At 37.5% G+C, this 13,703-nt stretch overlaps 1 protein-coding gene across 6 annotated transcripts in view; it reads right to left on the bottom strand.

The window, feature by feature from the left end:
* Window positions 1–13,699, bottom strand: part of Ca-alpha1T (Ca[2+]-channel protein alpha[[1]] subunit T) — a 47,165-nt gene extending 33,466 nt beyond the window's left edge. For 5 of the 6 annotated variants that reach the window (XM_089071674.1, XM_089071672.1, XM_089071673.1 and 2 more), the window contains exons 1-3: window positions 12,347–13,699; window positions 930–1,042; window positions 261–394 (exon numbers count right to left, since the gene is read on the bottom strand). In XM_089071674.1, coding sequence (XP_088927800.1) covers window positions 261–394; window positions 930–1,042; window positions 12,347–12,719 — 620 coding nt within the window. In that variant the 5' untranslated portion in view covers window positions 12,720–13,699. The remainder of the gene's footprint in view (window positions 1–260; window positions 395–929; window positions 1,043–12,346) is intronic. The other variant, XM_089071676.1, reaches the window with a different exon arrangement.
* Between the last annotated feature and the right edge of the window lie 4 nt (window positions 13,700–13,703).

Genomic DNA, 13,703 nt, shown 5'->3' with positions numbered 1-13,703 from the left:
AATTACAAAAGTCTTATTATAAATCAAAGTCTTATTATAATTTAATAAATAAAAAGTAATTTCACTTGATAATAATTGATGTAATTATCAATATTAAGATGTAATTATCAATAAGTCATTATTAATAAAAATTTGTCTTTAATTTTATATTATTTATCACGATTTATTTCGCGAAGATTCTCTTAGATTTTAGACAAAAGCCTTGTAAAAAGATAATTTAAATTAGAAAATGTAGTCAAGTGTCTAAATGAAGTACTTACCCAGCCGCCACTATAAAGAAGTCTAATCTATTCCAAGAATCCGCGAGATAAGTTCCTTTACCATAAATTCCCATTGCCACCATCTTTATGGTCATCTCCAGGGAAAAGAAGGCAAAAATGATATCATCGAACATCTGGAAGAAATAGACAGGAGAGTACAGCTTGATTAAAACAGGGTATGGTCGACGTAATTTGCCGTGATTGATTTAGGGCACTCTACTAGGAGATTCGATTAACGGCTGTGCCATGTCGATAATTTTCTCATCTCTTTTCCATCCCTTCTCCTCCCCCTCCTCCTTCTTCTCTTCCTCCTCCTCTTCGCTAGACTAATTGCGAGCCAGCCGGAAACCATGTCAAGATGCGCAATCGATTAATTCGCTTATCGGCGCGCCGTGTAATCGTTGCCTTCACGCGAAAATTCTCCGTAAGTTGGCTTAATTGAATTGTAAATATTCCTATTCCGATATCGGACTTTCCTCCCTGGCATGCGGACATGCAAATACGAGACTCGGGATCACGGAAAGAGCCGTTCTTATGGAAATGATTCTCACTCCAATAAGCTCGATACGCTACACTTCGCTCTCACAAACGTGATAAAGCGGATTACTCCTCGATTCTTATATTTCTTCTTTCTTTTCCAGCCGGTTACTGCGAGACGTGAGTACGTACCTGCAATATTTTACATCGATTCGTTACGCACTGGTCGTCCACGCATGGTTGGTACATCCCGAGCGTGATGCAGTTCAGAAGAATCACCATCATGCTCACCCTTTCGAACCACGTGAGTCTTTGTTAAGGAAAAAGATAGCTGGATATTTTTCAATCCCTTCTGATTAAAGGTAACAGATCGTAAATGGGCTACACGTTGCTGCCATTCAATCAACATAAAAAAATCTTTAAATATACAAGATATAAAAAATAAATGATATATTAGAAATCTTATACATGGTAACACATTAAAAAAGTTCTTCCTGATTCGTTCGCTATATCTAAAAATTTTTCGATTTTTCTCCTTGTAAATAAATAATTTTCATTAATATACATGTAATTCCCTTGCGATTGTTTACATAAAAATTATGTGATTAATATTGGACTATTGTAAATAGATATTTATCATCTATTAGTAATAAAAGTAAGCGTTACTTTAATAAACTTAAAAATAAATTACAGTAAATTTCTATATTTGTCAAATAACCCTGATTGTTAAGAACATAATCATTATCAATAATTGACAGAGCACTAATCTTACTCTGGCTTTTTTCTGACATTGATCGATAAAAGTCAGATTGCCATAATCGGCACATTGATTGTCGTTGCCGAGTGACTATTTTTTAAACATCGTGTTTCCTTTCAGTACATACTTTAATATGTTCATTTAACAAGCTGACAAGCTGCGTGATTATTTCTAATCGCGTGCCTCTAATCTCTGCGCCCGGAAAAAAAGTGTAGATGAGTACATATGAATAAAATATCACTGTTCGATCATCGTTACGTTTATGATTTGTTCAATCGTTTACTTTTTTTTCAACGTCACGAAGCACATATGTACCGATATATTTTGAAATTTGATATAAGATCAAATCGGAATCGATAATCAAGATGTGTGTGCGAGTGATGCAATGAGTTTCCAATAGTAAAATTAGCAGCTATCAGTTTTCGGTAGTTACAGCTTTAATAGGATTGTGATATGTGAGTATCAAATGAGATTATTAATTACACGTAAATATTGTTTTAATCTCTAAATACTAAACAGTCAATACGTTAAATATAAGTTTTATATACACATATATCACAAATTTCGTATGAAAACATATCAATTTTAAAAATATCGAATCGATGCATTTTAAAGTTCTTGATTTTATTATTTAAAAATAAATTGGATTGTTTCATTTAAAGATATACATATTGTCATAATCAAAGATTTCTTCTGTTTATTATGCAAAGAAAAATATTTTTAATTGTCCATTCTATTTTTGCTCTCATTTTATACGACAGAACTTTCTAAGAACTTAACATTTTATCATGATATTCTTTTAATGCGGAGATAAGTCGAGTGCCTGACGCGCGGGAATAAGAAACCCAGACATCGATTTTCATGTAGACCAGATTCAAATTCTACTCTTAGCTTGCAGGGCTATGTTATACGGCGTCGCGGTGTTCATCAGCGTCGCGTGCAAACGACTATTCGTATGCTAGCTGGCCGGCTACTGACATCGAGTAACACGCGAGGCCGATGCCCTTCTCGAAAGGTTAAAAGTAAGGAGCGCCATTAAGATAAGAATTGCCGCAAGCTTTTATTTCGACTGGAATTCTTTTCAGCGCTACTTGTTGCGCTCAATTAATTATAGGCCACGGAGATGATTCGCATCTTCGAACCGCACCGAATCGATCGACACGCCTGAAAAATGAAATCGCGAGACTTTCGAAAATAAGCGGACCATGGTGTGACATTTGAACTTGAACTCGTCTATCTTCATAAATGACCTTCGTTACTTTTTATAGTATCCGGGCGATAAATGGTCCGACTGAGCGCACGGGAAATTGGGTAGACTAAAAATAAATCGATCACTACTTATCACGCAAACGGAGCGTCTCGTACATCTCGACGTTAGATGGATTTTTTAAGATACATTTCGTGGTTTTCTAATCAGAGATTAGGGAGTAATCAGCCTAATGAAAGCGACAAAAGTGACATACGACGATTCGTTTGCTCGTAAATCAATCTGCCATTAGGCTCTTTAAAACATTTCCATTTAATTTCCAGACATTTCATTAAGAATCTGAAATCAAAAAGCTCGCGTATCATGGAGACTCGGAAGACTTTTGAAAAAACGAAATCATCTCATCTAGATAATTTAAAGTAAATTATATAAAATGTAAAAAAATTTAATTAAACGTATGATAATCTCTGATCATATACAATAGCCAATGTTAAAATAACACTTTTTTACAATTTTGCCGTTTCACAGAACACATCACTTTTACGCTAAATAACGTGCTTCTCCAGACAACGTAGACGTATCTAAAAGAGCTTATTAAAGCATCTACGATTCGACATGTTAATATTATAAAAGATTTCTTTATTTTTTTTGAATGTCAGTTAGACGTCTTTATAAGTTTTGTGTTACAAATCGGTATTTCGAAAGCGTGCGCTCTTCGACCCGAATTAAACGCGAAGTCGTACAATCTACGCAGCTTACACCGAACGCGTGATAGATTGCCGTACGATCGCAAAAGCCCGCGAAGCGACGGTGTATCATAATAGCGATCTATCACGCCGACACGATCTCGCGTGCCAAGCGCCGATATCGACGGGCGTTTGTACAAGCGGCTCTTAGCCTCCCCATGTGCTTATACAGACGGCTGCGAGCACCTGTAACGTCTCATCTTCGGCGAGGAATGAGGGCAACGGAGAGTGGCAGGGAGAATCAAGCATTAAAAAGCAGCACGTCGGTGATTTTGACGAGCAGATCGCTAGAAACCTTCTGCGTTATCTGCTTTCCACAAACGTGCTTGGAGTGTGTTCGATCAATAAACGGTTGGCCTCCACTGAGCTCTCTCTCTCTCTCTCTCTCTCTCTCTCTCTCTCTCCTCTCTTTCCAGCTTGTAGCTCGCGCATCTTGGCGAACATCGCCAAATGCAAAAGAGACGATTGATGATAGACATTCGTACATTCCTCGCAATGATGAATACCCTTTATTAAGATTGAGGATTTACATTCCCGGAAGCTGAAGCAAAATACCTAAAAGTGGATCTGAATCGTAGATATTTCAAAATAAAAAAAAAAAAAAAATACGTAGAATCTCAAAAGAAGAATAAATTTCTATTATTCTCATTACTTTTTATTTTACTGTTTCTATCTGTTATTTTGGCTTAATAGCAGAAATAATTAAAATGAGAATAAAATCTTATTCAAATATTTTATTATCGACTTTGATTACTGATTCTGAAACAATTTCAAATAATCATAGAAACAATTTTTAACGCGTTAATTACAAAGTAAATTTTATTTATAATCAAACTGCTATATTAGATATAATGAGAAATCTTTGATATAAGTATAATCTTTTCGTGAATACAAACTTGTATATGCGTGGTAGTTGCATTTGTATATACGTCAACGTGACACGTCAGTATTATATCACCGATGACCTCATGACACTCAACATTATTAAAGCTGTATAATTAACGTAGAAGCATAAAGGATAATATCTGCATAATTATTAAAGTCATATAATTAACGCAGACAAAGGGATGATATCTGCGTATATCGAAATGATTCTTTTAGCAAACGCTCCAGTTCACATACAACAGATTCCGCATCGGTGTGCACGAGTGGCACGTCATTGGACAGGTGTATCCGCTCAAGTAGAAAACGGCTGAATGTATGAGGGGCTTTGCGCGCTGAACCTATCGTGTTGTTGTTGCTGTTAACTTTCATCCCCTTATGAGGTATGTGCTCTTATTGCCAAGCCTGCCCTGCTAGGTTAATCATTTACAATTGTTACGTGAAGGAAAGACAAACGACTGCATCCCTCAAAAATTAAAGTCACCGTATTCAACGTATTGATGAAAGTTTTTAATAAATAAATTAAATAACGTAATTGTATATTTCTTTTACAAAATTATTATTATTATTACTGTTATAATTTTTATATAAATTTATTTGCTTATTTGAACATAATTAGATATCATTCTATATTAAATAATTATAATTTGATCATTTGATCTCAGAAACAAATTTATCTTCGTGTATCATTAATTTTTAATATGTTTGTCCTATAAGAAAATATTCGTAATTGTTATCCTTGTAAACTTATAGATACTTTATATATCTTTTTGATAAAATTAAATTTTTTTATCTTAATATATAATTCTAATATATTAGCATAATATAATCTTAATTTATTATTCTCTTAGATTATATATCAGTATATTAATATGTCAAAAAAATGTAATAAGTAAAATCTCACTAGAATTTTCTAACTTATTACATTGCCATCACATTAATGTAATAAGTTAGAAAAAGAGAGAAAAAATAATTTTCATTTTTCCGTATATCAAGCACTCTGTCATTATTATTCATTGACCCGATTGCTCTTTACTCGTAGGAAATAATGTAATGAAAAAAGAATACATATCTATGTTGAAAAACAAGAAAGTATCGTACATTTTGCTAAAATGCAGACATAGATGGCAGAGTAAATAATAATAACGGCAAAGAAATGGAAATAACAATGGAAAAGACAGAATTACATCAACTTTATTCCCTATTGTATACAACATGTCCCAGAAGCATTAAATGTTTTCCCAGAATACATTTTTCCTATAGAATGAGAAATTTAGAATCTTTTTTGTATGAAAAGAAGAAAGAAAGCTCTCTAAGATGCATCTATATGTCACTGTGATTTAAAATTTTTGATATCTTCAATATATGCTTAAAATGCTTAAAATTTACAAATTAAAAGTTTTTCAGAATAAAATTCGATTAAAGTCAAATAGAAAAGAAGATTAACTACTAATCATATACTTTTTACATTTTTAATTAATCAAAATTTAATATTAATTACACTATTACTTAATATTATAATATTGTCGATATCTCGCCATTAAAGCAACTGCCCTTTTTCATAAAATGTTCTCAGCCTCTATAGTTGAAAGGGCATCCGGTGGTACTTGGTACACGCAATCGATGTTCAGTCAACAGAATGTTTGATATGAAGGAACGAGAAGAAGCCGCGATAGAGTGTTAGGGACATCGATCTACGAAACCCTTTCCGGATTCGTCGTTCACGCCGAGATCGATTCAACGAAGTCGACGCTGCCTGGAGAGACCTAAATCATCGCGAAAATCCTTCGTCAAGGGACGTCTTTTCTACTTTCCCGTAACGCGTCCCAAGTCATTTCGACAGCTATTACTAAAGAAGGTTCAACCACAATTTGTCGTGGTCGTTTGAAACGACAAAAACCAGGAGATGGAATATACATGCAATTTGTCAGATTTTCCTTTTTCCCTGTATTATTACGATCGGACGGAAATAATAATAGGACTTCCAGACAAAGCGCGCGTCGCTTTGTCCGCGGAAAATCAAACAAAAAAGCGGCCGCGTTTCACGCTCGAATTATTGCATCGATCACCTCGAAGCTGACGACTCGATTTCGCGAGTTTTCGCTTATGAATCTTAGATGAAATAAATTTTTGAAAAACAACTGTACAAGAACAAGAACTCAATTTCTTTAAAATTACTTTAATTAATAATTTACTTAAAGCTATTAAGTAATAATTAAAATTTATTATAGAAAATACTCCAAAAAATTCCAAAGTTCCAAAAAATTTAGATTTAATATATAAAATTAATAAAAAAGATTTTTAATAGAGATACTAGAGATTTTTAATGAATATAAAATATCATTTAGTATCTAATCATTTTTCTTTTTTAATTATTTGCATTGTATAAACCATTAAATTTTAAGGAGCGAAAGAAGTTTTAAATCTCTATTTCCACTTCTATTTTCTAAATGACTGTATTTTTCAAAAAACGAGAGAATATACTCTCTCTACTCACAAGAACAGACTGCGTTTCATACAGCCGTGTTGAATTCAGCCGTGACGGAACTATTTTCACGCTTGGATATTCCAAGAACAAGGAACGAGACGGGCATTCCTCATTTCCGGAATGAGTAATTAAATTGTTACGAGAATAAACGTGAGCGTTTTGCGATGGGACAAATGCCTTCTATCTCGTGGATCCACGTGCGCGCGCTGTTAAAAATAAATCCCGTCCCATTTTAGCGCGCGCGGAGATAAGCAGCGCTAGCGGAAAATAATCAATTCGATTGCTCTGCACGAGAGCTGTAAGTGTTACAAGACCCGGGAGCCCTAGATAACCGTTTATCGCACGATGCAATCTGTTCCGCGCTGCCCCAGCAGGCATGCCTGCGACCGCGTTAAGTATCGTTCATATAAGGATTAATGTCGTTGCAGCACACTGCAGAATTCTCTTGGCTCGCTGCGATAATACGCAACTGTTGACATAAATCTTGCACTAGCGTCGAATGCACCGTGTCGCGATGCTTTCTGTGGAGAAGCACGCGAGTCTCAGAATACCGACTGAATCACTACTGAAAAGACCGACCAACCCCGAAATTTGTAGCATTGATTTTGTCAATGTGGAATATTTTCATTTAGCTTAAGCGATTTTTCGATATCTGTATTGACAACTCGTGCGTTTTTCCAATGAAAAATTGTTTCTTTTGTTTGGCAGAAGAAACAGAATCGAACAAAGAAAAAAAAAGATGTCGCATTTGAATTATGTGAATTACTTATTAATTATCACGTATTGCATTTTTATTATGACAAATATTGCAGATTATCGTATTACGTGTTATATTTAATCTAAATAATCTAAAAGTATTAAAAAAATACCTTTGGTAAAAAAAGAATATTGTACTAACGTTTTCAAGCTTTAATAAAAATATTATATCGATAATATTAATTGAAAAATCGGCATTGGAAAAAAGTTAAAATTAAATTGATCAATCAACTAAATTATATGAAAGTCCGTGAAACGACTCGACTCGACTTTTATATGATAAATGTATTTTCAAATATCACAACGATATTGCCTTCATCGGCAAGAAACTATGAATAATGTTTAAATAAGGCTTTTAGAATAATTAAGGAATACTTTGATTAATTAATTACTTTTAATTAAAATGAGTCAGCGCATTATATAAGTTCATAAATGTTATTTAATATATAAATTAATGTCGACTTTTTACGTGGACTGTTCCTGTCGATGGTAACTAATGATATTTTGTATCTTATTTTGCATAAACACACACACACACACACACACACACACACACACACACACACACACACGCACGCACGCACGCACGCACGCACGCACGCACGCACGCACGCACGCACGCACACACACACACACACACACACACACACACACACACACACACACACACACACACACACACCCATCACACCCTCCCCCCCACACACACACACCCCCATCACACCCTCCCCCCCACACACACACACCCATGCACAAAATGCCGATAAACCTCTCGCGATACTACAGACGATCGATTTTTATGTGCGCGCCAGTTATGTGTCGATCGGTTGATGATGGCCCGTCAACCTGTTTCTCATCGACGCCTCTCGCTCTCATCGGTGCTCATTTACGCGACGCTTAATAGACAATCAAGCGGCCGAGGCGGCCGAGCAAATTGTTTCGATCGACTGCTGCTTCCGGCAGCGTTCGAGGCCGCGGATGATTGCCTCGTTTACGTCGCTTTAGTCACTCGATTATTTTTCTCCGGTCCTACAACCATCCTGACCCATCGTATTCGTCGTTCGATCGATAACGAATCAAAAAGATGTAACAAAAGGAGGTGAAGAAACACGCAAAAATGCCGGGAGATCGATGGGTCATTTCTGTGACGAGAGCCTATCATTCGATCAAATGCTTTCGATTATGGCCGCAGTATCGCATTGCTCACCACAAAACCATAATTTTGTGCTATATAAAGTTGACACTTATACTAATGTAACGGTTATTATTATAGCGACAGACACCCTACAAATATCTCCTATAATCCTACACATGACATCCTGACATATATCCTTTTTCATTATATTTTTCTTTTTTAAGATTTTATCTTAGAGTCATAGATTTAATACATTTTTATACATTTTTGATGTTCGGTATCTATTTTCCAACGTATTTAAGGAAGAGATGGTTTCTTTCTATAAATATTTTAATACTTATTTAAGTTTCTCCCATTCTAAATTTGATGATTCCAAGAATCATATTTAAACTAATAAATATTCATCAAATCGATAAAAGTGAACCAGACATATCTATATGTCAATATATATATATATATAAAACAATGTTCCAATTTTGTGTATGCATGTATGTGTGAGATGCAATTAAATTCTCATAAAAACTGCACATTTATTGTTAGTGGAATATTTTTGCAAATAATTGTATAGCTTGATCTGCTGCTTTACTGAAAATTAAATAAAAACAAAAAGTAAGATAAATGCAATTGAAACAATCGATAGTTTGCAATGTAAGCAATACAGTAAAGTAATATAATTGTGCGTCAGAGTATTACATGAGCGACAAATAGTCAAAGTATATACATTCAGTAGTCAGTCCGGAAAAGCAAATTCTTCTTTTATAACATATTTCGCTAATTCCAAAAGGAATCGTACATTTATAAAAATTTTTAAATCGAGAAAGAGATATAATAGAGAACAAAGTTATTAAAAAAGAGAAATAATTTGGTTGCGCAATATTTCCTGGCTATATTAAAATTAATTAACTTTGTAACTTGAAACGAAATAACTGCATAAATAAATAAATAAATAACTGCATAAATTAGCATTGTACAAATTAATTAAAGGTGGAAGAGATACCTGTAATCAGATTAAATCGTAAATAATTGCTTGGTACATTATTATAAATAACAATAAATATTAGATTACAGTTACATAAATATTAGATTACAGTTAAATAAATATTAGATCACACGCAAATAAAAGCACACGTTTATTTCGTTGAAATTAGATTTACTTGAATAGATTCTTTACTAGAAGAGAGAACATAAGTTTCTGAAAGTTATACGCTACAATTACAGCATGTAGTTCAAGGAAAAATGCAGTTTGACGTTCCCTAGCCCGCCCTTGGTTTTGCGAAGATTAAACATCGATGGGTCAAGGGTCAAGGCCGTTTTGACACAAATATCTCTTGTATGAAATATATCTTAAAACTTTCAAAATTGACCCATCCAGTCTCGATCCCGCTGCTGTGTTTTCGTTTCGATATAGGCACCCTCGTAACTTGGCCCCAAAAAAGCAAGAAAATGTGTGTGCAATAAATAGAAATTTATTAGAGTCTTTACAGCAAGGAATATCGAATTGAGAGACACCTCGGTGTATCCAAAGATTTCCCATGGGAAATTCGGTGATTTGTGTCCGATTGCTGGGATCTCGTTTTCGATGATGAGCCGCCATAAAATGCAACTACGGCGGGGTAAGAGCGACGTGAATAACGACGGTTTTGCAGCGGCGACGCGAAATAGGCTCGAGGTCCGCATTCGCATTCGGTGTGCTCCAACCCGCGCCCATTGTCCTCGCGCGCACAATGGAGATCTTTCTGGCGCGCGGCGCGTTTCCCTCGGCGCTTGTTGCTCCGATGGTCGGCTGACTAAACTTTGCCCGGACGTCGCTGCTGCCTCACCACGTGCGGTGCACGTCCTGCCGCACGCCCCCAGTAATTTCCCGCACAAACGGATATAGGCGCTCCAGCCGCGTACGCGCCGAGAAACTGGAGGAGGGATCGAGCGGGAGGGTGAGGGAGGGTGAGGAAAACGCGCGACGACTTCTCGAATGGGAACGCCACTGTGCGGAGAAGAAAAACGAGAACCGCCATCACCGTCGTCGTCGCCGCCGCCGCCGCCGCCGCCGCCGCCGCCGCCGCGGTCGTCGCTGTGCTGAGAGGAGCAAGATAGGAGAGAACTATGCCACTGTGGAAAACGGCTACGCGCGCAGTAGGATTCGCCTGGGGATAGGTCAATCAATGACCTATTTAAGGCGTCTTTAGACCGATCTCCCTCGGCATCCTCCACCGCGTTTGCCACACTCGATCGGGGCTACTCGCGATGACAAATATTCGCCCGATGGATCCCACATTCAACAAATGAAACGGAAGTGTCGCGTAATCTTAGGTCGTCAGAAGTTCCATAAGTTAAAGATGTCGCGCGAAAACAGAACGATCAAGCGAAAAGTTTTCAGGAAGCATCATTGGGAAAAGAAATGATTAATCGCCTTTAGAATATATTAATCAAGTCTTTGAATTTTTATATGCTGGTTATAGTCATAATTATCTTTTGAGAAATAATTTTTTAATAATTTTTTAAAGATTTCCCTCAACTCTAATTTTTACATATAATATAAAATTTTTATATATAAATAGAATTAGTATATTTTTTAATTTGCGTTTAATGTTCTTAAAAGATAAATTCCAGTTTATGAAATTATAGTTCTCGATTGTTGTGTTATGTCAAATATAATGCAAATATTCAATTAAATGTCGGAAGGAGTGCATAATTATTTTCCATTTTAATTTATATCTTTATGATTTTATACGCAATTCTCTTTATCAATTTAAAATATTAAAAATATCGATATAAATAATATTAACATTACCTGTAAATTCATTAATATACATTATTACGCCGCGATTGATTTATTAAGATCAAATTAAACTCATCACATATTCTGTAAATATATAAAAATTGATATTGATAATTTGTTCAACTGAATATGAATATCTTGATACACATCACATTACACCTAATTTTATTTGATAATATATTATCACATTGCACAAGGACTTAGGAAAATCAACAAATCCTGATAGCTACGGCAAATGCTGACGCACGCGCAACCTTGTGTAGTCAGAAAGATGAAATAAATTCCTAATGAAAATCGACTGGAACAGTTCGCATCAGCTTACCACGACCATGAAAAGCGAATATGTATTCGTAAAATGTACACAAAGATGTTCCTCACAAAAGCTATCATAAACTCGATATCCAATAATCGGTTCTAATTCTGTTTTGGAAAACGATCTGTTAGGTCTATAAAATATATTACAAACAATATGAACGTCAAGAGAAAACATCTAAGAAATTTTCTAATTATTAATACTACTTTAACTTTATGAAAATGTTCAAAAAATATTCTAATTCGTCATAGTTCTTTTAATATCGTAAAAATATATCCTAATCTTCTAGATATATTTTTCAAAAATCAGCGAATTTCAATCTCGTAGACATTTTTAATACCTAAAAATATATAAAAATATATAAAAAAAATTCTAATTTCCTTTTGTAGAATTACTGTATAAGTACTATAAAATTATTATAAATAATTCTTAGAAATGTTTTAAATTTTTATGTCGTTGAAGCGCAACGTAAGCGAGATCATACATGTAGATCGAGGTACGTACTACAAAGTAGAGTTTACTATACCAGTCGAGAAGTAAAAGGATATGGATTAGTAATCAGCGCGAGACACCAGTTGCGCGGTCGTGTGGTCTGGTCGAGATATCTGAGAGCGATCGGAATGAAACCTGGATAGGGTAGACCTTCGCCTTCCTCCTCCTCGTCCTCATCGTCATCATCCTCGTCATCCTCGTCGTCATCTTCCTCGTCATCGTCGTCCACGTCGTTTTCATGATCTTCGTCGTCCTCCTCTTCGACTGCTCGCCTAACGGCGGACTCGCGAACCCCGTCCTCGTCCTCGTCATCCTCGAGGTCGCTGAGCTCCGCCACGTCGCTGTCGGAGCTTTGCTCGCCGACCCCGACCCCGCTGACCGCCTTCGACGCGGATCGGTACCGGTATCCCTGAGGATAGTGCAGCGACATCCTCGAGTCCCTCGAGTGCCTCTCTCTCGCGAACGCGGCGTTTCTTTGGCGATTACGGAGGCCTTCAACGATGTCGTGGCCTCCTCGGCGCCCGGGGCTGTGTGAGGTTCCGGGACTCCTCGACGGTTCGGGAAGAGATTCTCATTGCCCGATCTTGCTGTGCATTCGGTCTTTTTTCCCCGCACGCACGCTGTTCGACTAATCGCGCGAACGATCGGTTGTTCCCGACGGCGTCATCGGGGATGTTTAGCGCTCTCGATCTCGATCTCGTACGCCAATCTTTCCGTTGCGGAATACAGCGACGAATATTCCGATATTCGCGATGTATCCGAACGTGTTTTAATCCCAACGATCGACGCGCGTTGCTCCGCACTGTCGCGATCGACGTTGCGAGCGGATGACTGCCGATCGCATCTTACACCGGAGCTGAACGGACCCAAGTGCGGAGTTGCCGTGCACCTCTCGACGCGCCTGCCCGGTAATTCCTCTCACCTGCGCTTCTCACCTGGGGAGGTGGCGAGCGCGCAATAACCTTGCCCCGATATCGCGGTGTCCCCAGAGGATGGTAACGCCGCGATCTTCGCCACGAGGTCACACAATGCAGAGGATACGCGAAATCCTTCTCGGGAGAAGAGCTTCCGACGAGTCTCAGGTCTTGGAAGAGAAGCACGTGAAGCGCGTGGCCTAGAATTAATTCACCTCACCACCACCAGCACGATCATCACCATTACCTCTTCTTCCTCCTCCACCTTCTCTTCTTCCGGGTATCCTCCACCTGGCTGTATCTCCTCTTTTATCAGGCGCGGGTCTATCGACCGCGACGTCGGTCGCGCGAACACGCGGCCACTAGCGTAGGCTGTTGTCGCTCCGCGAGGCGAGTCTCGAGCGCGGATGTAGGATGCGGTGGTGGTAGCTAGCAGCTGAACGCCGCGCGATCGCGGCCGTGGTTCACGACGACGACGGTGCCCGGCGCATCGTCGACCG

This window comes from Pogonomyrmex barbatus, unplaced genomic scaffold (assembly GCF_055798465.1).
Source record: "Pogonomyrmex barbatus isolate J1 unplaced genomic scaffold, ASM5579846v1 scaffold12, whole genome shotgun sequence".
Lineage (NCBI taxonomy): Eukaryota > Metazoa > Arthropoda > Insecta > Hymenoptera > Formicidae > Pogonomyrmex > Pogonomyrmex barbatus.
Note: the sequence above shows the minus strand (reverse complement) of the source record. Positions and strands in the feature narration are given on the sequence as shown.